At 39.5% G+C, this 23,154-nt stretch overlaps 3 protein-coding genes and 2 non-coding genes across 6 annotated transcripts; all 5 read left to right on the forward strand.

Moving 5' to 3' along the window:
• The first annotated feature begins 57 nt into the window (after positions 1-57).
• Positions 58-12,994, forward strand: cratb (carnitine O-acetyltransferase b). The gene is made up of 15 exons (XM_058620035.1): positions 58-450; positions 2,171-2,392; positions 3,098-3,216; positions 3,774-3,827; positions 5,144-5,306; positions 5,849-6,023; positions 6,866-6,956; positions 7,341-7,428; positions 7,518-7,618; positions 8,259-8,378; positions 10,102-10,224; positions 10,342-10,477; positions 10,577-10,639; positions 10,742-10,879; positions 11,995-12,994. Exons 1-15 carry the CDS (start codon positions 400-402, stop codon positions 12,196-12,198), a joined length of 1,848 nt encoding a protein of 615 aa, XP_058476018.1. The 5' UTR covers positions 58-399; the 3' UTR covers positions 12,199-12,994.
• Positions 12,995-13,957: 963 nt separating this feature from the next.
• On the forward strand, positions 13,958-19,548 carry ppt2b (palmitoyl-protein thioesterase 2b). Of its 2 annotated transcripts, XM_058620036.1 has the most exons (10): positions 13,958-14,047; positions 14,328-14,521; positions 15,330-15,483; positions 15,810-15,905; positions 16,041-16,148; positions 16,291-16,374; positions 16,793-16,877; positions 17,357-17,411; positions 17,719-17,839; positions 19,167-19,548. In XM_058620036.1, the coding sequence occupies exons 2-10, from the start codon at positions 14,336-14,338 to the stop codon at positions 19,262-19,264; spliced, it is 987 nt and encodes a 328-aa protein (XP_058476019.1). In that variant the 5' UTR covers positions 13,958-14,047; positions 14,328-14,335; the 3' UTR covers positions 19,265-19,548. The 2 variants fall into 2 exon arrangements, with proteins under 2 accessions (XP_058476019.1, XP_058476021.1); XM_058620038.1 differs by having other exon boundaries at positions 14,004-14,521; positions 17,719-17,858.
• Positions 19,549-20,031: 483 nt separating this feature from the next.
• On the forward strand, positions 20,032-22,972 carry rps5 (ribosomal protein S5). Its single transcript, XM_058618627.1, has 6 exons — positions 20,032-20,115; positions 21,140-21,243; positions 21,514-21,723; positions 22,205-22,333; positions 22,666-22,764; positions 22,865-22,972. Coding segments are annotated over exons 1-6 (612 nt in total). The 5' UTR covers positions 20,032-20,114; the 3' UTR covers positions 22,934-22,972.
• On the forward strand, positions 21,300-21,433 carry LOC131448008 (small nucleolar RNA SNORA3/SNORA45 family). Its single transcript, XR_009234138.1, has one exon. It is a non-coding gene; the product is annotated as a small nucleolar RNA SNORA3/SNORA45 family (small nucleolar RNA).
• Positions 22,457-22,591, forward strand: LOC131448009 (small nucleolar RNA SNORA3/SNORA45 family). Its single transcript, XR_009234139.1, has one exon. It is a non-coding gene; the product is annotated as a small nucleolar RNA SNORA3/SNORA45 family (small nucleolar RNA).
• Positions 22,973-23,154: the final 182 nt, after the last annotated feature.

Raw genomic sequence — 23,154 nt, forward strand, 5'->3', positions numbered from 1 at the left:
CGCGGTACTGCAAATGGAGTGTCAGGTCACGTAGCTGTTTACGGAAACATTTTACGTCAACACGTGTGCGGGCTTGTAAGTAGCTCCTGTGCTGCTCAGCTCACAGTACGTGAAGTTCTGCATGTTCCCGCAAAAGTACCAGCAAAGAGGAGGATAAGGCGCAGAAGGAGGAGGAGGAGGTGGTGGAGTGTTTGTCTGTCTGTCGCCTCGTGCACGTTTGCTTTCTATATTTATTTCTGTCGAGGCACGAGGACTCTTACGTGCAGCGGAGGAGGAGAAGGAGAAGAATGAGGAGAGGAACGACGACGTGACCGTGTGAAAACTGTGCAGCAGAAGTTAGCAGAGCACACACGCACACATACATGCGACACGGAGTGGATTTGTGACTGAAAGTGAGACATGATTTTCCGGAAAATTCAATCCGGATCCTGCAGAGCATGGCTGTCCTGGGTGAGTCTCCATTTCCCCCGTATGATGTTGTCACTGTTTGTTGACACATCGGCCCACATTAGGCCCACTTCCACCCTCACCTAGTGTCACTTTATTTATTACTGCAGCTGTCGAATAAGAAGCAACATGTTGTGTTCACGTCTTTCAGACTTCCTCTCTTTTTTTGCTACGCCCTAGCCGTGCCCTCTGCTTTTAGTCTGGCATGTATCCAGACTATCATGGCTGTCAGTGCTGTGCGTTCACTCACTCATTCACTGACATGCAGAGTTACTGAACCAACAAACTTTATAGCGCTTTAACAATAACGTGACTAATTCTGCCCCGTGTTCACTAAACCAGGCCACACTCAGTAGTTGTAATAGCATGATAGCATAAGTAGCATTGTACTCACAGAAGATCACACGGGTCATAACAGGATAAACGAAGATAACATAGCTCACAACGGAGGAATTCACGTTGTTACGGTCGCAAGAAAAGTGTCAAAACTAAACGTAACAGAGTTTAAACATTTAGGAACATACACTATTATTAAGCTAATTAGTAGTATATACAACACAGGCAGTGATATAGACAACACTAGCTTAATGTATACAGCGTAAACAGTGTAGAAAGTGACACATGAGGTGTTGCACTAATGTGAAGAACAGTTTACAAAGTAGAACAATCAATGACACTTACACGTTAGCAAAGTGCTAACATGTGTGTATATATATATATATATATATATATATATATATATATATATATATATATATAATTATAAAGGGTACATTTCCCTTAAAATTTAGCTGCTCTTCTGAAGAAAAAGGAGCTAAATCTATCCATATATACACGTACACATACATTGGGGCTGGACAGTACTTGCAAAAGAGTTTCAAATCAGTCAAAAATCTTTTTTTTTAATAATTACAAACAATATAAAATAAAATAAATACAAATAAATGCCACTTTGAGGAATATATTGTATGTACAGTAGTTGTTTCACCCATTTATTTCCCACTTGGGCAATTTAAGAGAAATCTTCTCTTATCAATCAATTCCGACACTGCTGTGTTTGTTTAATTCACATTCTATTACAGAGTCGGATTAAATTTGACCAGTTTTTTTTTTGAAATTTTACTTAATCTTTTCAGATCTTTTACTCTTAAAACTTGTTATAATTGACAGAAACACAGTGAAGAGCAGTGTAGGGCTTGTATTTTCATTCATGACAGCCACTTTGACGTCACTGTTTTGTCAGTTTTATTTTTTTCCTCTGTTGTGGGAATGAGACATCTCTGATGATCAAATTAAATGACCATGTGTCATCAAAGAGTAAGGACACACTGCTATTCTTAATTTTAGTAGCTTCTCTCGTATTTGTTTCACATTAAATCACTCGTAAACATACTGCTGTTTATTGTCTGTGCGCTCAAAATACCACGTCAAGCTTTGTTATTGCTAACAATGGATATCTGTGCAGGATTAGATAGATTCAATCTTGAGTCAGTGTCTATGTAGGGGAGGGCAGTCAGCACTCAATAATGTTTTTTCTTTGCATCGCAGTACCCGTTTTAAACTGTAATTTCACATCTTACATATAGCCTCTTTAAGAAACCAGTTTATTGTGGTTTTAAGATATTTGTGTTGATAGAAAAGAACAAACTATATTGTGATAATTATTGTAATCCATATATTACCAAATGATTAACCATCTAAACCTTCTTCCTTGTCTTTGCAGGTGTCAATGAGGCAGGAGCTGTGTTTCTCCTCTGTGCCCCCTCAGCCGGTGCCCCCACTGACCCACACCTTACAGGGTTACCTGAAGGCCCTGGAGCCTCTGCTGCCTCCTGAGGAGCTCAGCCACACCCGCAGGATGGTGCATGAGTTTGGCCGGCCCGGAGGCCTGGGTTCACATCTGCAGGCGGGGTTGGAGAAGAGAGCCAAATTCACCAAAAACTGGGTTTGTTTCTTCTTTATCTGCGTGGGAAGTGTGACAGCTGTTACAGATGGGGTGTGGTTACGTGTAGATGCGGCTTATTTTGTGTGTTTATTTTTTTGTCCTCTTGTAAACAAGTGAACACTGTTTTCAGGTTCGTAATATGATTTAGTCTTTGTGAAAACATTGTTTTTTTTATCTCTTGTGTTTAATGTTTAATTCTCTTTGTCACAGGTGTCACCTTCAGCTAAAAGACTTTTCTAATATTTAGCTTTCTAACATTTTATAGACAGAAAACTTAACCAAAGGGTAAATTGATGATTAAATAGTTGTTAGTTCGCTGTCATGTAAGTAAAGTTGGTTAAGGTTTCTCTCAGGATTAACAAAAGAAAAGAATCAGTCTGGGAATTACAGTGCAGAAGTCTCAGAACCTGTTGTTACTGATGTTACTGGTCTGTGCTAAAATACACACTATATATTTGACTGGCTGGCAGTATGAATAGAATTCTGACTCAAAAACATATTCTGATGATAAAAAGCAAAAAGTTGGACTAAAAACACAACTGCATTGGAAAAGATATGTGTGTCTTTTTTTCCTAAATCTGATGCCAGGGTTTCCCAAGTCTTACACCACAGAAGTGTGTGATTGGCCTAAAAACCTCTGCTGACTCAGTAACTATAAAATGTTGTGTGTTTGTGTGTTTGTGTGTGTGCGCCGTCTTCCTGCAGATGACGGACTGGTGGGTGCAGTGGGCGTACTTGGAGAGCAGGCAGCCTTTGCCTGTGCACTCGAACCCGGCCATCTCTCTGCCAAGGAGAGACTATAATGACTGGAGGAGCCAGCTTGTGTGAGTCAGCACACACTGATGTAGTTCACAGACAGCGACACAGCGCAGCAGAGACAAACCAGGAGCTGCATGTCAGCTCTTACACCTGGAAACATTATTAAAAATAATTTATTGCACAGTAAGACCGGCTCCCTACTCGTATAAAAGAGGAACAGCTGGTGATCGGGTTAGTAACAGTGTTGTGGAATGTTACTTTTACAGTTTTACAAATATTTTACTGCAGTGAAAAAGTAACTTCTTACATTGCAACATTTCCACCTGAGAAAAGTAACTTGTTAAAGTACTTTTAAAGTTACCAAAAATGAAAATCCATATGATACAGTATATGTAGCTGCTTAATTTCACCGGCAACTGTATCATTCACTCAGCGAATGACTAAAACAGTAGGCTGAAAAGGCTGCTTGTGCCCTCTCCAACTATTATTTTTGTTATGTTAATTTGTTTTGCACAATTAAGAAAATGTCTACATCTACATCTGCTGTGATATGAGTATGAAAAATGTTTACTGTTTACATCAGAAAATCAGTCTTGAGTGTGTTACATGTTTGTCTCCACAGGTTTGCATCCAAACTGATCACAGCAGTTCTGGACTTCATCGCCAAGATTAAAACGTACGTTCTGCATTCATAAGTGTAATAATATTATGTGTATATATGTATTCCCTTGAGACTGGACATTGTATCATATTTCAGCAGCTCATCATATGTTAATTAAGAAAAACAAGCAGCGTCATGGTTATATAAATGTCCTTACTACTCTGAGTGGTTTTTATTTCACTTTAATCTCAGTCAAATCTATACTTAATCTCTTTAATCACAGTCTGTGTCACTGCTCTCTGTCTGTAACCACGACAAAGCACAATTAGATTTGTTGTAGTCCCATCATATATAAGCTGTTAAAGATAATCTGCTACTATCGTTAAAGCAGGTGATTACCTAAGATCTGAACTCTGTTAATTCATCTGCTCCAAACGCTCTCACACTCTCTACAGCTTCTATTTTGGTTCCTTAACTTCAGCCTGCCTGGCTTGTCCTCATATTTCTCCGCTGCATGAACTTATCGTGTATCTAAATTTATTTGCCCACATTGTACAAACAGTCACAGTATCATTTGGCAACAGCTGCACTCTACTGAAAGATCACTGGTATGAAGACGGCCGGCCCCAAGTGTATTATTACATGTAAACAGACTTTACTGTCCCACGTCACTGTATCATCAGGAGATTTATAATAGAATAATCTCCTGATGGAGTATAACGGTGTTATACTTCCCTACAGAGGAAGAGTCAGGAAATGTTGGTGCTGGACACAACTTTTAACAGTTAGAAAGTTTTTCTTTTTATGCCTCAGAGTCTGTGCCAGCTTTTGCTGGAGGCGTTAAGTTGTTGTGCGCATCATTAATGTGGAATCTGAAGAAAGATTTGAAAAGACGTTTCAAATTAGGCACATGGACTCAAGGATTAACCCCTAATTTAGGTCCCGCTGACCTCACAAAATATGTTGTTTGGCTTCTAGGAAATTAGTGTATTTTAGTCTAAATGTACGTCATATGTGACTGGAATTAAATTGTGTAGACTGAAACTGTTTGTCAGCAGAAGCATAGGACCACTGTTGGGGTCAGACCGCCTTTTGTTGAACCCTTTCTGTTCCTATTAATTTTCATAGACGAGATAAAGAATATAAAGTAAATAAGACCCACATGAGGGTCGCAGGGCTGCTGGTGCCAGTCCCAGCTGACATAGGGCGAAACATAAATTGACATTATTTTCTAATGAAGAAAGGGGGAAACTAGGTGGCGTCGCCCCCTGCTGGCTAACTGCTACTTGTCCTATTTCCTGGGCTTCACTTTTCAAACCAAAAGGCAAAAATAAAATATTTTGTAAACAAACTCTGTATAAACCGCCTCGTCTCTCCTTCCTCCCTGACAGTGGCCAACTACCAGTGGAGTACATGCGAGGGATGCCACTGTGCATGGAGCTCTACCCGCTCCTCTTCTCCTCCTGCAGGATCCCCGGTCCCAAACACGACTACATCGCACACTATGGCCGCAGCCGCTCGCCGACGCACATCACAGTTGTCAGGAACTACCAGGTGGGATTAATTAATTAAGGGTTTTATAGTTTCTCTGTGTTCTTTACATTACATTACATGTCATTTAGCAGACTCTTATATCCAAAGCGACTTACAATAAGACTTACATGACGTGCTAGTCATAAGTGTGATGTATAAGTAAATGTTTTTGGTTTATTTTGTCTCTCGTCGTCGTTTTAGTCGAGGTAGAGTGGAAAGAGATGTGTTTTTATCATGTAATACTATGTAGCTGTCACGTCAGGTCCTGTGCAGTCACATCCCTGCAAAGATACTTTGTAAACAGAGGAAGTCATGTGGACTCACCGTAGGATCTGCAGTTGGTTTTGGCAGCAGGTTGTTTTGTTGGATTAGATATTTTGGAGACAATGAAACCAAAACAAGATCTAATGACAGCCCTTTTATGTTAAGATAAGCCTTGTGGATATCAATTTACCTTGTCATGCCCTATTTATCAGATGGATGTTGTTTTCCACTTACATCAGTTTATTCTGGCTGCTTTTAAATACCAACTGTCATCATCTGACGCCACTTTTTGTCACCAGTTCTTCCAGCTGGAGGTTTACAACAGTGATGGCTCTCGACTGACACAGAGTCAGATTCACAGCCAGCTGCTGAGGATCCGCTCTCAGTCGTGGAAGACTGACAAGGAGCCGATGGGCATCCTGACCAGCGAGCACCGCCACACCTGGGGAGAGGCCTACAACCGCCTGAGTAGAGGTAGATGACTGGACTGCATTCCGTCCTTGTTACTGTACAGTATACACGCTTCTTAGATAATAATATTAGTTTGTTAGTTTATTTCGGTCACAGGCATTCACAAATAAATGCAGGTACATTTGTGTTGACACATATTAAACACACATTGAAAAGGTGTAGGCTGAAGCTCAAGCTTATTTCACTTTATTATAAAACAAAAACCATTATAATCAAAACAAGAAAATACATGTATGTACAGACAAAGTATTACTCTATGTTCATATGTGTTAATAGTCATCATTTTTGTTTTTTTTGTGTTCAAATAGTGATCATTTTAATTCCTCTGTGCAGCTGTTCCACAGATCCACACCCTTAATTGATATAAGCATTTTCTACAATATACTGTATTTCCATAGTGAGCATTGTATACATAATTCACCATTATGTGTGTGTGTGGTTCTACACCTGTTTTTGTTGTGATGTCCAGGGACGTCTTGAATTGTTTTCAGTTGTTTTTTTTTCCCTCTCTCACTGGAATAAACAACTCATGCACTTGTGTAGTCAACATGAGGAATGGTCCGCTCTTGGTTCCTACAATTTCCACAGTTCTGCTTTTATATACTAAACCTTGTGACTCCCCGGTCCCTTCCTTAATTTCTTTAATATGGTCTATGTGCACAACAAGAAAATAATTAAAACAATGTGCACATACTGTATACCATCAGCCATTTTTCTTTAGATAAAGGAAAACTCTCAAGCTAGTTCTAAGTGTCTTTAAAGTTCCTGGTTCGGAAATCATGGATATTTTGTTTGTTCAGTGTTTGTTCTAATCCTCTCACTGTGTCTGTTTGTTCTTCACTCAGATAAACTAAACAAAGAATCAGTGCGTCTCATAGAGACGGGACTTTTCTCCGTATGTCTGGATTCTCCGGTGATGAGGATATCAGATGAGAAGTATGCACACACACACACACTCACACTCTCTCTCTCTCTACTTACAGTATCTTCTGTTGCATGTAAACATTTGTCATCACCAAACCAAACTTAATGTGTCCTGGTGTTGGGAACCTTTTTTCGACTAACATCTTATCCTGTGTTAGAATCCGTACTCCATATCTCCCTCAGGTATTTCAGTGTTTGCTGACTGTGTTGTGTAATTCTCTGTGTGTGCTCAGTTACCTTTTGTGTTGTCTGTGACACTTGATTGTGTGCACCTATGTTCAGTCTCCACTTCCTCTGTATTTAAATGTCATCACAGTCGCTTCCCTTTGGCACCTCTGTACCTAATGACTGTCACACAGTGTTTCGGAGGTTTCAGTTCTGACTTTCGACTGACAGGTATGCCAGCCGCAAAGCGGCACAGATCCTGCACGGCGGTGGGACGTTCTCCAACAGTGGCAACCGCTGGTTTGACAAAACGCTGCAGGTGAGTGCAGTGTGACAAGGAAAGGTCAGGTTATAAGAGACCAGCTGTCGCAACACGTCCGCTCACTCTGCTCTGTGTTGGTTTACTAGTTTGTCGTGGGCGAGGACGGATCGTGGGGTCTCCTGTATGAACAGGCCACTGCTGATGGTCCACCCATAGCAACACTGCTGGATCATATCCTGCAGTATTGGTAAGACAGTAGGTTAATAAAGACGCTTTATATATTTTAAATGTGGTATAAAAAGTATAAAAAGTATAAAAAGACAAGCACAGAAAGAAAAACAGTTGATTTTGTTTGGTAGCTGTCATGCAGTCAGAAGATTTTATATATTACAGGTTGAGCTGAGCCAAAATTACACTTTATTATTGTTTTTAACCAAATGTAGCTAGATATAGATGTAGAAATATAGATGTGTAAAATATGCCAGGATCCTAGATTTAATAGCAAAACTATGCATCATACACTTTTAACAAGAACTCAGTCATGCCTGCTTATGTGATTTGCTTAGTTGCTCTCAAATCACAAACAAGGTGTGTGGCGTTTTCAATGAAACGACCAAATTATTGATCACAGTGGGTGAAATGATCGGACAAACACGATTAGACTGATTAGAATAAGTGTCTTATTTCCTTTGGTTTCCCAGCAATCACCACCTGACACCTGACATGATCACGGGCTTTACAATATTTAGATGGTCTTAAAGTCTCTCAAAGTCACCCACAGACATTTTTTTTTGACTCTGCTAATTAGAAAACTGGTCTATCAGATGGAAAAGAGTTGTATTTATACTCCATACATGACTTGTAATTACATTTTTCGTGAACTGCAGTGAGAATCCTGACTCATTTAGAGCTCCGCTGATCCCTCTGCCGATGCCCAAGAAGCTTTACTTTCACATCGACCGAGAAATCAAGAGGGACATCGAGCTCGCCAAGCAGAACCTCGATATGTAAGCTCTCCATTCTCACACACACACACACACACACGTGGTGGAGCGAGTGTTTGAATGTGAGGTCTCAGTTGAATAAGAATGTCTTTGCTGCTCAGACTGAGCTGGATGTTTGCTTTTCAAAGTGCTGAAGTGAACTCGGCCTTAAAGGAAAGCTACAGTACAGTAAACACGGTTATCTTGTCTGCATTAATGTAACCTTGGCTCGAGAACTTGTTCTTTTAAGTCAGGTGTTTCTATTTCCTGATCACGAGCCAAACACAAAGCCTTCATTCATCGTCTGCTTTATATTTTCCTACAAATTATTCAACTGCCAAAGTCTTAATGAGGAGTACATTTTATTCTCAAAGCAGCTGTGGCTTTGAAGTGGACAGATGTTCTGCTTTCAATACTTTGACTGAATGTTGACACTTAAACTCGCATCTATTTATTGCTTATAAACAGCAAATACATGTGCAAGACAAACAAACATACAAACATAGTACAGGAACAAATGTTAATTGATGTAATTGTTAAGAACTTCAACTCCTGTTGGATCCACAAGTGGTTTATAAATGAATAAATTACATTTTTATTAAACAAGTTTTATTAATAACACATTGTACTTGTTGAGAAACACTTGCCACAAGTACACACTTTATTATTAATATTAATAATATTTTTTTAGCTCAGACTGGCTCACAAGACACAAAGTTGAATTGGAGCACTTACATTTCTTAAAAGAATGCAGAAAGGAATGCTGAGTACTTGCTACTACTGATTTTCTTTTATCAGCCTTTTTGGTAGCTATCGTCCAACAGGTGGAATGCTGAGTCAGACATTCCCAACTTTCTTCCTCTTTCTGCCATTTATCGATCATAAACTCCCTCTGTTCAGATCAAATGCAGATAGCCAGTCATTTTCAATGGAGAAAAAAATAATTTAAAAAGTTGAATGGTAGCAGGAAGGAAGTGAGTGAAAAGTTGAAATCCACTATAAAATGGAGGAGGAAATCTCGTCCACAAAATGGTGGAAATGGGAAAACAGTAGTAGAATTTCTGACTCTACATTCCCAAGTAATGACAACAGGAAAAACAACAATGGAACAAATTGTGAATCTTTCCAGAAAATATGAATGAAACTATGAAAACAGAGCACAAACACCTGTCTGCCACCACCATACTTGGTTTGCTCTGTCTTCAATCAGCCTAAAAGGGCACATGTTGCCCCTGGCTGCCCTTAGCACCTGCGTCAAAGTGCTTCATCGGTCTGCTCCCACCCACTTAAATGCTCTCATAAAGGCTTATCTTACCCCTCGACAACTCCGTTCATGAAAGGATTGTCGTCTGGTGGTGCCAACACCCTGCACAAGACAATCCAGACTCTATTCATGTGTCGTTCCACGCCGGTGGAATGACCCACCGAGCACTACCAGAACAGGGCCGTCCCTGTCTGTCTTCAAGAGACCCAGCTCTTCCAAGAGCATCTTCTGTCCTAGCACTTACCTTAGCCCCTCCCCTTGGATCCACCTCAGCACTCTCACCCTCTGTCAGTCCACTGTTCATATCTAGTGGATTTCTTTCCAAAACTACTTCTATGCAGCTTATTCCTCTTTTGTAAATTGCTTAAATGTTAATGCACTGGAGCATGTGATGTCTAGATATGTATACAGTTTAGTGACTGAACCATGAAGTTTGGAAAAATTCAATCACAAATACTGAACAATGATTTAAACGTCCTGCAGTTTGATCAACGACCTCGACGTCAATGTGTTCAACTTCAAGAAGTTCGGCAAAGACCTTCCCAAGAAGCACGGTCTGAGTCCGAACTCCTTCATCCAGGTCGCCCTGCAGCTCGCCTACTACAGGTCAGTGACGTCGTCATTTTAAAGAAGATATATACAAGAAAAAACATATGAAATTGATCGGTTTACACTTAATTATATTTGTCTCGTGAGCATTTTCTTTTCTTCTGTTTCATTAAGAGTCCACAATGAGGTGTGCCCGAGTTGTGATATCGCGTCTCAGCGGATGTTTCGCGGAGGGAGGACAGAATATATTCGCTCACCAACAAATCAGACGCTCAAGTTCATACAAGCCTTTGATAAAGAAAATGTTTCGGTGAGAGACGACGCACTGAATGGAAATTGGATTTGATTTTGTTTCAGGGAGTTTTAAATGAAGTAATTGTAATTATTGCTTTTTTCTGTGTGTTTGCAGCATGAAGCAAAGCTCCAGTTGTTCAGAGAAGCTGTCAATGCCCACACAGCTCTGACTAATCTGGTAAATACCCAAAGAACGAGCTCAAGCAAGCGATTATCATCTATTTATTTTTTTACTGATGAACTCATTATTATTATATATGTTTTTCTCTGCTTTGTTCAGACAATTAAAGGACTCGGAATCGAGCGTCACCTGCTGGGACTGAAGCTGCAGGCCATCGGGGAAGGACTGAGCATCCCCAAGATCTTCATGGACACAGCGTACGGCCTCGCGACTCACTGGAAACTCCGGACAGGGCAGGTCTGTTTTAGTGTGAATGTGGTTGTTTGTGTTCATCTGTTCATTTTCTCTTTGTACGGTCATTTACAGTTATCTAAATGCTGTGGCCGCATTTCTAAGCTGCATTAAAGTTCACTTTCTGATTATTATATGATCATCTTGCCTCCACCCACACAGTCTGAACAAGGGTCTTTCTGCATGGAGTTTGCATGTTCTCCCCCAGTGTGTGTGGGTTTTCCAGTCCAAAAAAAACATGCATTATGGGGGGATTGGGCAAATTGGACACTCTAAATTGACCATAGGTGTGAGATTTAGAGTGAATGGTTGTTTGCCTCTATATGTGTCCCTGTGATGGACTGGTGAACTGTGTGACGCTCATGTGGAGGATAAAGTGGTAGATGGATGGATGATACTGCTCATTATTCTACTTAATTAATATGCCATTAATTGATGGCAATTCTTTGGCCCATATACTGTATTTAGGCAATTTAACTTTTTACCTACATAAAACATTACTCTTTAATAATAACTAATAATAAACAATTGTTTAACTTCCCGTTCTAACCAGAAAAATGCTAATGGTCTGTCCTTACAATCTGCATTTTATGTCTCCATTGCAGTACAACTACTGTAAATACAGTGTATACTATATACTAAATATTAAACAAGTTTTTAAAGTTTTAGCAACATTCATTAAGTTCTGAGAACAAAATAATTGGCCAGTGCTGATTATTAAAAAAAAAAAGGCAAACCAGGCTAAGACTAAAGGAACAGAGGTTTACCTTTATTTCTTAGTCTGTAAATTTTTTATATAAACACATTATTTCTTCAATTAAAGATACTGTGTATCTCTGATATTTAAGAGCATAAAAAGCTTAAAAAGAGGAAAAGGAAACAACTTAATTGATCAAACAGTGGACAATGAGAACTTGTCCAAATGAATCATTCTACAAAAAACAGTGGTTGTAGTTTTTGTCTGATGTCACTTCCTATGTAACACAATTTGTCATTTTTAACATTAATTCGTTTTTTTATAGTGGGCATTTTTGATCAAATGTAAATGATGTTGTTTTCCTCAGTCTCTCTAACCTGCACAGGTTTAACGAGTCATATTCTCTTTGCTCTCGCCCCCTCAGGTGCCTGCCAACACGGACAGTGTGATGTGTTTCGGGCCTCTCGTTCCCGACGGTTACGCCATTTGTTACAACCCCCAGGCGGACCACGTCCACTTTTCCATCACTGCCTTCAACTGCTGTGAGGAGACTCACGCAGAGACTTTAGCCCTCACACTGAAGGACACCCTGTGTCAGCTCCATGAGCTACTGCAGCCTACCGTGTAGCGCTGCTCCTACAATACATCCAACAGGATCACCCCCCCCCCCCCCCATCCGCACCAGCGAAAAAAACAAAAAAACTGGACAAAAAAAACAATTTCTTTCCTTATAGTCGACATTTTTGACGAGGCTTGTTTTTTTTCATGTATGCCACTGAATTGTGAGTCTGAAAACAGACTTGTCGAGGTGCTTTTGATGCTTCTTTTTTTTTAAGCTTTTGATAAAACATTAATCTATTTCTAAAAAGAGCTGAGCAAGCAGGCTGCATTATAGTTGTCACACTTGTCTCGTGTTGATATAGAAGTGAAACCAAAACAACGTGAAAAGTCGACCTGACACTCCAGCATTAACCAGATCACGACAAAGCATTGTGTGTTGAAACTGACCAATCTCCTTTTACTGGTTGTGGGATGACCTGTAAGTAGCCTGTGTAGTAACCTCATGATAATTAAGAGGAGGTGTAGAATGAGAAGAGGAGGCAAACGGAAAGAGAAGAAGCTTGTGATGCACCATTACGGATGCAAACTGCCATAAAACACCAGGATCTACAGAGACTATACACGGTGTCTTTCACCACCATAACAAATGTTAACAAATCAAAAAAACAAACAAAAAAAAAGGACCGCGCATCAGAAAGCTGGTCATTATTGGTGACGGTGCAAAGAGATGAGCTTGAATGAACTGATCTGCTTGTGTTTTCTGTATGTTGAACTGAAAGTGAAGAGGCTGTGGCCCCATGTAGTCGGGCATGTTCAGCTCCTAGCTCACAGGACTGATTAATAAAGTATTTTATCACATTGTTCCTCATGTACAGTATATGCTTTGTGTGTGTGTGTGTGTGTGTGTGTTAGAGTGTAACCGTGAGTGAAGAAGCTGGGGTAGATTGTGCTTGTTTTAAATAGAGTTACTTTTTTTTTTATTGCATACTTGTCAGAGTATTTCCGCCTTGTGGTAAACCACACGTCCTCGTGCTCTGTCATTTTACAGCAGCTATGAGAATCGGAGCGAAACTAGTGGGAACCTTGGGGGAATTCAAACCACTCATTTTAATTGTGTGCAAATTGATTCATGGTGAGTTTTATGGTTGGTCTGAAATAAAAAGAGCTGCATCAAATGTTTACATGGCGATCACTGTATGTCCAGTGTTTTACACAAACTATAACAACAAATCACCATGGTGTCATGAGGGAAGCACTTGATCAGTCCTACATTCACTCTGCAGCAGGAGAATAATAAATGAAGAGTCATACTACACAGCACTTTGGAGTAAAGGATGGATTTGGATGACATTTTGTGGAAATATAGGTTATGATGATTTTGGTGGTGATGTGGACGCAGATCCAGATTCAGGAGGAGCTTTAGTCGAGGTTTACACTGTTGTTTTTATTTCTAGTTTATTAAAGCATCTTCACTTTAGTGTGTAAAACTTTTTTTTATTCAATCAAAAAAGCAAATTTTGCTTATTATTTTACTCGGAATGGCATTTACTCATGCGTTAAGCCACACAGTGGTTCCTGAAGACCTAACGTTAACGTTTTCAACTTGTTTACACTATACTTCTGTTGAAAACGCGCATCCTGTAACATTTTGAAGAAAGATCAAAGTGCAACGTCACTCAAAAAGACAGATGTAAGGTCTCGTAAATACTTATTCGTTGTATTAACCATCGAGAGAACTGATTTGTGTCATACCTTTGCAGCGCGAATTCACTCATCTACATCTACTACTCCATAACAACCACGCGAGGCGGGGACTTGACGCTGATTGGACGAGCTGCAGCAGTGCATGACGTCACGTCGCTCTTAATTTGAAACCGGAACAAACAAAAGCAGCAGAGGTGCAGAAGGAGCTGAGCGTATGTTTTTGTTGTTTTTAAGTAACAAACGCACACACGCAATCCAGCGTTTGTGTGTCAGTTAAATAACATCCTTTATTTCACCGACTTTTGCACATTCGCACCGCAGCTGGTAGAGAAAAATGTAGCCGAAGATGTTAGCACAACATTAGCAAAACATCAGCTTTTTTATGTGTATGTTTTACCCATTTTGCATTTTGCATTTTTTATCGAGCAGAACTGTACGGGTCTATTTTTGTGTGTGAATTTTTAAAAAATCTTTTTCATTTTTTTTTTTTAGCTGTAACGATGGGCTCCTTTTTTGCCATGTCAAGCCGGTGGAGGAGTGGCAGCAGCGGGGCGGCCGCGCTGCTGTATCCGCTGCTCGGTGTGTGTCTCTGGGCAGCGGTGGTCGGATACAAGCCGGTGATTATTGTGCACGGTTTGTTCGACAGCTCAGGGGATTTTAAAAACTTACTGCGGTTTATTAATGAGGTAAGTGGTTCATTTAAAGTGGAATTGTCTTATTGTTTTTGTCTAAAGTGTAGAAATGTATATACTTTACAACCAGGGTTTGACCTCATACTGTACAGATACAGGCCTTACAGCTTATGTCAGCACTTGCACCTGGAGTCAGTGGATTGTGTGCAACTGAAATATGGTTTGTTTTATTCCTGTGGAAAACAGAAAAGGTGGACAGTTAAATTATTTTTATTTTATGGTTGACCAGCAGTTAAATTACTTGTATAATTTGCAGTTTAAGATATTTTTTAATCAATCTATTATCTTGATAACATTTCACAAATTGTCATGATTAATAATTATTTTCATCATCAATTTGTGAAAATGTTTTAAATGCTGGAAATGTCAATTACAATAGCCATGAGACAGTGAAATGGGCCCTTTCCTGCTTGTCCTCTTAGATCCTAAACGTTCCTGACATGCCGCTGAAAACATACTCAATCACAGCGTTGTGATAATGTAGTAACAAAATGGAAATTTTGTGGGGACTCTGTTGAGGTTTCTGAGTTTAACTCAAGATTCACTTCCTCTTTTTTTACCTCAGTATTAGAAAGTTGCAAACGAAATCAATTACGGGTGGTAATTCAGACCTCGCTGTCTTTGCTGTCTTTGCTCAGTCTGTGCTCCTACTCTCTGTGAATCGTCAATAGTTGAAGCAAAAGCTGATTACCTAGAAACCAGGCATGAAATTCATCTATGAAATCTGCTGATTGTTGTCAACACTTTGCATAACAACACAAGTGATCACTCACACACACGCTTGCTCTGCTCTCTCCTGCAGTCTCATCCTGGCACAAATGTGAGCGTCATCGACTTGTTTGACAGAAGTGCCAGCCTGCAGCCCATGTGGAAGCAAGTGGAGGGATTCAAGGCAGCTATTTACCCTATAATGCAAAATTCAGCAGAGGGAGTCCACTTTATCTGCTACTCTCAAGGTCTGTGAGTGTATTTGTACTGATGAAACAAACAGAAATTGGCTATTTGTTTGAGATAACACAACAGTCTTGGTATTTGATAAAGTTACAATGTCACCAGATAAAACGGTCCTCAGGGTGAAACTTTTCTCTGCACGTTGTAAATGATTCACCCTAAGACCAGGTTTGTGTATTAGCTTGTTTTTGTTGCTTATATCTTTGTGACACTTCAGTTTCTGCTTCAGTCAGGAGCTGGAGATAACTTTTTTAACACAATAATGTGTAAATAGTGTTTGAGCTTCTCCGTCCTCATAGACTGGTGTTTGTTTGTGTTTGTTTTTTTACAGGAGGGCTGGTTTGCAGAGGAATCCTCTCCACTCTCCCTGATCACAAAGTCCACTCCTTCATCTCTCTGTCCTCGCCGCAGGCCGGGCAATATGGAGGTTGGTTTGACAAATCAAAAGCTGAGCATGTGATCATGTTCACAGTGGCTATGCTCATTTATAATAATAGCTTTCACAAACAAAACTCCAAACTCCAAACCACTGCTAAAATTCTTGTTTCTCGTTTCCTCTCAGACACAGACTACCTACGGTACCTCTTCCCCCAGTTTGTCAAGTCCAACCTCTACCACGTCTGCTATACCTCAATAGGTCAGCGGATATCCATCTGCAACTACTGGAACGGTGAGAATCTAAGAATATCTTTGTCACATTGTTGCCATGCAGCTATGTATGCGCCTGTTAAGCTATGAAATGCAATTATTGAAGCTTCATAAATGTGCGTCTTTGACTCGCTGGGCGTCTGTCGTCTCACTTCCTTCTCCAGATCCTCACCACAGAGACATCTATGTCAACAGCAGTGATTATTTAGCTCTGCTCAACGGTGAGAGGCCCGATCAAAATTCAACAGGTCAGTATATTTCGAAAATTTAAAACTAGAACATTTGCATTTCCCAAACTAGTATTAGTACAGAAAACAATAAGATAGGAATCACTGACTAAGCACTTCTAACCAATAATGGAAATATGAACAAATGATGATAATAAACAACAGTAGTTGGGAATCACTGATAGAGCATTTTCAACCAATAATACAAATAGAAAAAAATAACTCCCACGTTCCCAACTAATAACAAAACAAGAAAACAGTAGGGGATTTCTTCTGTAACTGTCAGTGGGTTTGTGTTGATTTTTATAACACAGCAGTGATTGTACATCAGTAAGTAGACGTGGTTGTTGCAGATAATGATGATCTAAGTATGATGGATATGTAATTATCATTTACAGCACATTCTGTATATATTCATTGTTTTTCCCCTCAATCTCAGAGTGGAAGAGAAACTTCCTCAAGATCGATAAGTTGGTGTTGGTTGGAGGACCAGACGACGGAGTCATCACTCCCTGGCAGTCGAGGTGAGTTCGACCTTTGTCTCGATGAAATGTGTTTGTGCTCATGTTCATTTGGAGCCTACGCACACCTGGTATTACCAAATCCTGATGTGTCTCCTGTGGTCAGACTCTATGAGGTCTGACACCTGCAGGCTGTGAACAAATGCACGCCAACGTTATTTCTGATTTGTGAAAAGACAATTTCAGTTTTTACTGAATGCACAGATGTGTTTGTGTGTGAGTGACCGGTAGATAGAACAGAAAAGTGGTGAGAAGCTGTTTGTTTTATCCCAGCTTGTTATAAAATGCCTCTAAGAAAACAGGGTTTATTAACTTTACACGTGGTAAAAGGCTGCAAAAGTGCTGCAGGCTGTTGGTTTTCCCCCACTGTGTTTTTCCGTTTCACACATTCTGACATTTTGCTCTTCTTGCATGTGGATGATCTGATGACTGTCATGTGCTGCTCACACTTGATGGGTTTCTGTTTCTGTCACACTTTACAGTCAGTTTGGATTTTATGACGACAACGAGACTGTTGTTGAGATGCAGCAACAACAGGTGAGTGTGAATCTCGCCGCGGACACAAATCAATGCACAATACACTGATATTGATTTATGTTACTGTAGACCCTGTTTAATCCGTACATTTATTAGTGTCACTTTCACCATTGGTTTGTTTTGTTATTGAGGTACAGTAACATTTAGATTTTAATAAAATGCAATTACATTGTAACCTTTAAGATTTGCTAACTGCATTGTTTCAAATTGTGATTTTTAATTTTTAAATATAGTAGACTTGTGTATGGTATAATTAAAAGGCGTAATGAATGTTTCCTTTGACACTTTCTCTTTCTTCTTGTTCCAGTTGTACTTGAGCGATGTTTTCGGCCTGAAGACGCTGGCGGCTCGCGGTGACCTGGTCCTCTGCTCTGTTCCTGGTGTGGAACACGTCTTCTGGCACTCGAACCAGACTGTGTTCCACACGTGTATGGAGAAGTGGCTGGTGTAGAGCAACACATGCTTTTTAGAAGCAAATTCTTTTTTTCTTTTTAGATTCTTTGATTTTCAACTCCACCTTTTTGGGAAATGTGCACATTTGGTTTAAATGAGAGGTCAATAGAAAGATTTATTTACCAATACTTGTGCTCAGCTGAGCTAACCAGCTGTCTGACAGACTATAGTTACATACTCGCCCACAGACATGATAGTGATATCAATCTTCTCTCTGCAAGAAAGAAAACAAGCTCATTTCCCAAAAGGTCAATCTTTTAACAGTTTCTTTTAAACCATCTTGCTGCTGACAGACTTTTTACAAAGCACAAATATGAAGGATTTCATAAACCTTGAAAAGGTTTACCTTTTATTACCTTGTCACAGTCAGCAAAGGGAAAGCATAGCAGACTTTAAAGTTCTGCATTTATATTAAGTTTTAGAGAAGGATCAGGAATAATGCAATAATGTTTGATGGTCAGACAGCATCTCTAGTTTTTCTCTTAACATTTCACATCAACACAAATGTGACACAATGAATGTCTTTGAGCAGAGATTGAATATAGGACTCAACCTTTTTTTAAAAAAAACAAAAAAAACAATATTACATGTCTGTGTTAAAAACAAATGTGTGGAGTGGCCCCTTTTAATTTGTATAAAAATATCAGTTTATCACTTTGATAAACCAGGTCTTCATACGTACATTATACCCATGTGTGTGTCTGTGTGCGGTTGCTCACACATACCTCAGAAAACGCCACACAACTCAATAGTGCCTGATCAACCTTCTGTCCTTTACATGCACAGACTCACTGCCCCTGCTCATCTAATGATGCAGTACTTTACATATATATATATATATATATATATATATATCTATATAGATGTTTGATAGATATATTTGTTCTTCCATTTTTGTTTTCCTTTTTGAAAATGCACATCCAATCATGGCTATTGTGTTTTCTTGTCATTACCATGCAGTACTTTAGAGCTGTACTATATCGCTGTTGTCGACCGAGCCTTAATATTTGCCCTCATGCCTCATGATTTCATCTCCATTACCAAAGTGCTACGACTTTCTGCCTTCAGTCAGGGTGCTAATAATGGTGAGGATGGAGGTGTGGAGTAACTGGAGAGAGGCAGTGGTCTGTCTTATAGTGTTTACTGTACATGTGGCTCTCTTTACCTCCCATTACATTTAGATATCTCAGGCTTTACAGTAATCGTGTTGGTTTGTCTCGTTCAAAGAAAAAAACAAAAAAAGGGATTAATTTCTTTGTACTGTTTCCACAAAATGATGTTGGGTGTTTTTCCTTTGTACAGGTACAGATGTTTCTCAAAGAAGAGGGAAAACAAAGGAAATATCTAGTGAGAAGTCAACAAGTGTTTCACACACCAGATGTCAAAAAGGGAAATGCTAAAGAGGGGATAAATTGACCTATTTGTAGTCATTAGATTTAAAGTATTGTTTTAATTTGTATGTATATGTTTGTTTAAATGAATTGGCCCACAGTGACTGGATACTTCATGGATTTTAAGGGATGTCCTCTCAGTTCAGTCTTCTTGCAGACATTAAATGTGGACATGAATACTTTTTTAGAACTTGGAAAAGAAATGAATATTTTGACATGGTCCCACAGTTTTTACAGTATTTGGTCTGCAAATGAAATGGTGTCAAATCCTCAATAAAAGTATTTTGAACATCTGTTGGAAGTTTCTTTCAGAACTAGACTACATTGTCCAGTGTGTCTCATTGTACAATGAAGCTACAGTGCATGTTATGAGTAGGTAGAAAAGTGTCAAATAAATAATAGAAATCTAAGAGGCAATACATACAATACAATACAAGATATTTATGAAATATACAATAATAGTGAATTGTATATTAATGCACAGATATATTGCACTGGCAGTTATACTAGCAACTGAAATAAAGAAATGAAATGTAATTGTCAGTATGTAAGAAATATTGCAAACAGACAGTTGGTTTGATAATGTAATAATGTGTAATTATAATTTCATTATATATGTGCAATATGTGCAGAAATTACACAGACATCATCAATACTCGAATCATAAAATCCCCAGAATGAAAATGTAACACTTTTCCCAATATCAAAACACCAGATGGGGCTCATTTTTTAACAAGACTACATTTCCCTGTATGCTTTGCAACCGGAAGTATCAGACCCGTCCACCGGATATCTGGACGCGGCGCTGCTGAAGGCCCTTTTCCGTCTGTGAGGAGTGTCGTTCAGAACGGCGGACACAAGTGAGTGCGAAATTCACTCTTAACTCTGTCTATATGTCGTCAAAGATAACTTTGTTGAGTATTGTGGGACGCCGTGGATTCCCATTATCCGAGAAATACAAGAAACATGTCTAGGCGTTGCGTAAATGTGGTTTTAATTCCCTCGAATTGTCACCGCGCGACTACAACAGCGTTGTCTGTTAGCATATGGCTAGCTACTTAGCACATGTGGATGCTGCATGTCGACCAGCGGTGGATTGGTGTCACATTTAGCGCTTTACAACTAAAAGTGACGGTTAAATGGTAATACATTCTGGCATATCTACCATGTTAAATCACCCTGCCTTTTGGTGGTGAATAATATCGTCAGTGTTCACTCGTGTGTTTAATTTAATCGGCCACCGTGGCTCAAGTTTAAGCTAATGAGGCTTCAGCTCCGGCCCTGCTCTGTGGAAACTCGACTTTACATGCTGTTCTGTTTCAAATTTGACTTGACTATCACACCTGCTTAGTTCGAAGTTGTGGCTCAATTAAAAGTATCTCCATCCGTCTTTATTCCATTATTGACTTGTTTTATGTGAGCGCTGTGTGGCTACTGCAACGGTGTTAATGATTATTTTTGACTCGTGTCGTAGATGTGGAGACACAGCAAGAACAAAACCGGCTACAATTACAAGAATTTATTAGGTTATTTAGTATTTATTATATACCATATTATGGTAAAATGGTTGAAAATAACGGTATCGGTCTGCTATTAATTACATTGATAAATCAGGGTAGGATAAATGTAACATGTCTTGGTGAATCTCTTCTGTAAAGGATTACAACAAATTTTCCATAGTTACTCAAATTTGTGAAATGAATATAAGAACTTAAGATACTTTGCAATGTGTCAAATCTGATTGCTATACAAGTGAAACACGCCTTGATGTTGATTTCGTTCGAACCTCATGTTCTAATGTGTTGGAATGACAATAAAGATAAGATAATCTTGACTATATCCTGGCTTGAAAGTAACATTCTTTTCATCCCTGTTCGTCTTTAGTGACTGAGTGGGAAACTGCCCCAGCTGTGGCTGAGACCCCAGAGATCAAGCTCTTTGGCAAGTGGAGCACTGATGATGTCCAGATCAATGACATCTCCCTGCAGGTAAATGGCATCAGTGTTGCCACATGTTTCATCTCATCTGTGTGTTTATAATTCAAAGCGAGGCTAGAGTCACGCCTAGACATAAACTCGTTGTCCAGGTGTGCTAGAGTGCTCGCAGAGAAACCTGTCTGCGTTTATTCATTGGCTGTAGTCTGATGTGGCCCAGTCAATCACCGGCTCAGACACATTCCATGCAAACTGTAATTTAATAAGTTTTTAGCGAAACCTGTGAAAACCACAAAATGTTAACCCACCTTCCCCTCACTGCAGGATTACATCGCTGTAAAAGAGAAGTACGCCAAGTACCTGCCACACTCTGGAGGACGGTATGCTGCCAAGCGTTTCCGTAAGGCCCAGTGCCCCATCGTTGAGCGTCTGACCAACTCCATGATGATGCACGGTCGCAACAACGGCAAGAAGCTGATGACTGTGCGAATTGTCAAGCACGCTTTCGAAATCATCCACCTGCTGACTGGAGAGGTACGAACCACCAACTATCCCATTTTATCTTTGTTTGAGATCATACTGATCTATGTTGGAGATGATTAAGGAAACGCCTTCAAAACGTCCAATAAAATTCATAAAAGCTGCACGTCAGTTAAGTTTTAATATTTAATCTTTGTCTAGAGAAAGTTGTTTAGTAAGAAGTAAGAAATTGTTTACTTTTCTAGTTGCATGAAAACAAAAAATAAAATTTCCTTTCAGTTGAAATTTAGTATTGTACTTTGTATCTCTCCAAATGCATACAATTTTTCTTGTCGAACAGTAACTGGTGGTCATGTGCTATATTTTTGCATTTTATTTTTATAATTTTATATGGGTACCAAAAGAAGAATAAAGAACCCCATTACATTTTTTTGTCAGTAAGGCATTATTCCAGCCCTTTGTCAGATATCCAGTGTTCAACACATGTGTCTGCGTGTTAACTGAAAAATTCTAAACTACCAATTTCTATTCCCAGAATCCCCTTCAAGTCTTGGTAAACGCCATCATCAACAGTGGACCCCGTGAGGACTCCACGCGTATCGGTCGTGCTGGTACCGTCAGGAGGCAGGCTGTGGATGTGTCGCCCCTCCGCAGAGTCAACCAGGTGACATGACCACACTAAATAACATTTTTTAAAGTTTGTGTATGTATTGTCTAAGACACTAAGTAAACATAGGAAGAAATTATTGGTGCTGGTAAAGCAGTGTTTAATTTTGTGTTTGTACAAAGCGAGGCTAGAGTCACGTCTGGATATACTACCCATTGTCCTGATGTGCTAGAGTGCTCGCAGAACAACATGTCTCTGTTTATTCGTTGGCTGTAGTCTGCTGTGGCCCAGTCAATCACCGACTCAGACACATTCTACTCTCAACATACTATTTCGTGAAAGATGGTCAATCAGCGTGTTTCACACCCTCTGTCTCTCTGTATTTGTAGGCCATCTGGCTGCTGTGCACAGGAGCAAGAGAAGCCGCTTTCAGGAACATCAAGACCATCGCTGAGTGTCTGGCTGATGAGCTCATCAATGCCGCTAAGGTAATGGTTAATTCACTCATTGTATAACATATCAGTTGTGAAGGGATTTGCAATAAATCAACTATAACATGAATCTAACTTTGGATTTATTCTCTCACAGGGTTCATCTAACTCTTACGCCATCAAGAAGAAGGACGAGTTGGAGAGAGTTGCCAAATCCAACCGTTAAAACATGTTTTCTGTGTAACAATAAATACATCTGAAGAAATTTCTGTTTGATGCCAAGTTTAATTGACCTTACAGAAAAGTTTGGGTACAGAAAACATAACAGTCCAGGAGCATCATGTAATGTAAATATATGTACCAACTGCAGTAATGGACATGAAGCACACTAACTTGCACTACAAGTGCAGCTGCAAATCAAATGTAGAATCTGCACTTCAGTTAACA

The sequence above is a fragment of the Solea solea genome, chromosome 20, assembly GCF_958295425.1.
Source record: "Solea solea chromosome 20, fSolSol10.1, whole genome shotgun sequence".
NCBI lineage: Eukaryota > Metazoa > Chordata > Actinopteri > Pleuronectiformes > Soleidae > Solea > Solea solea.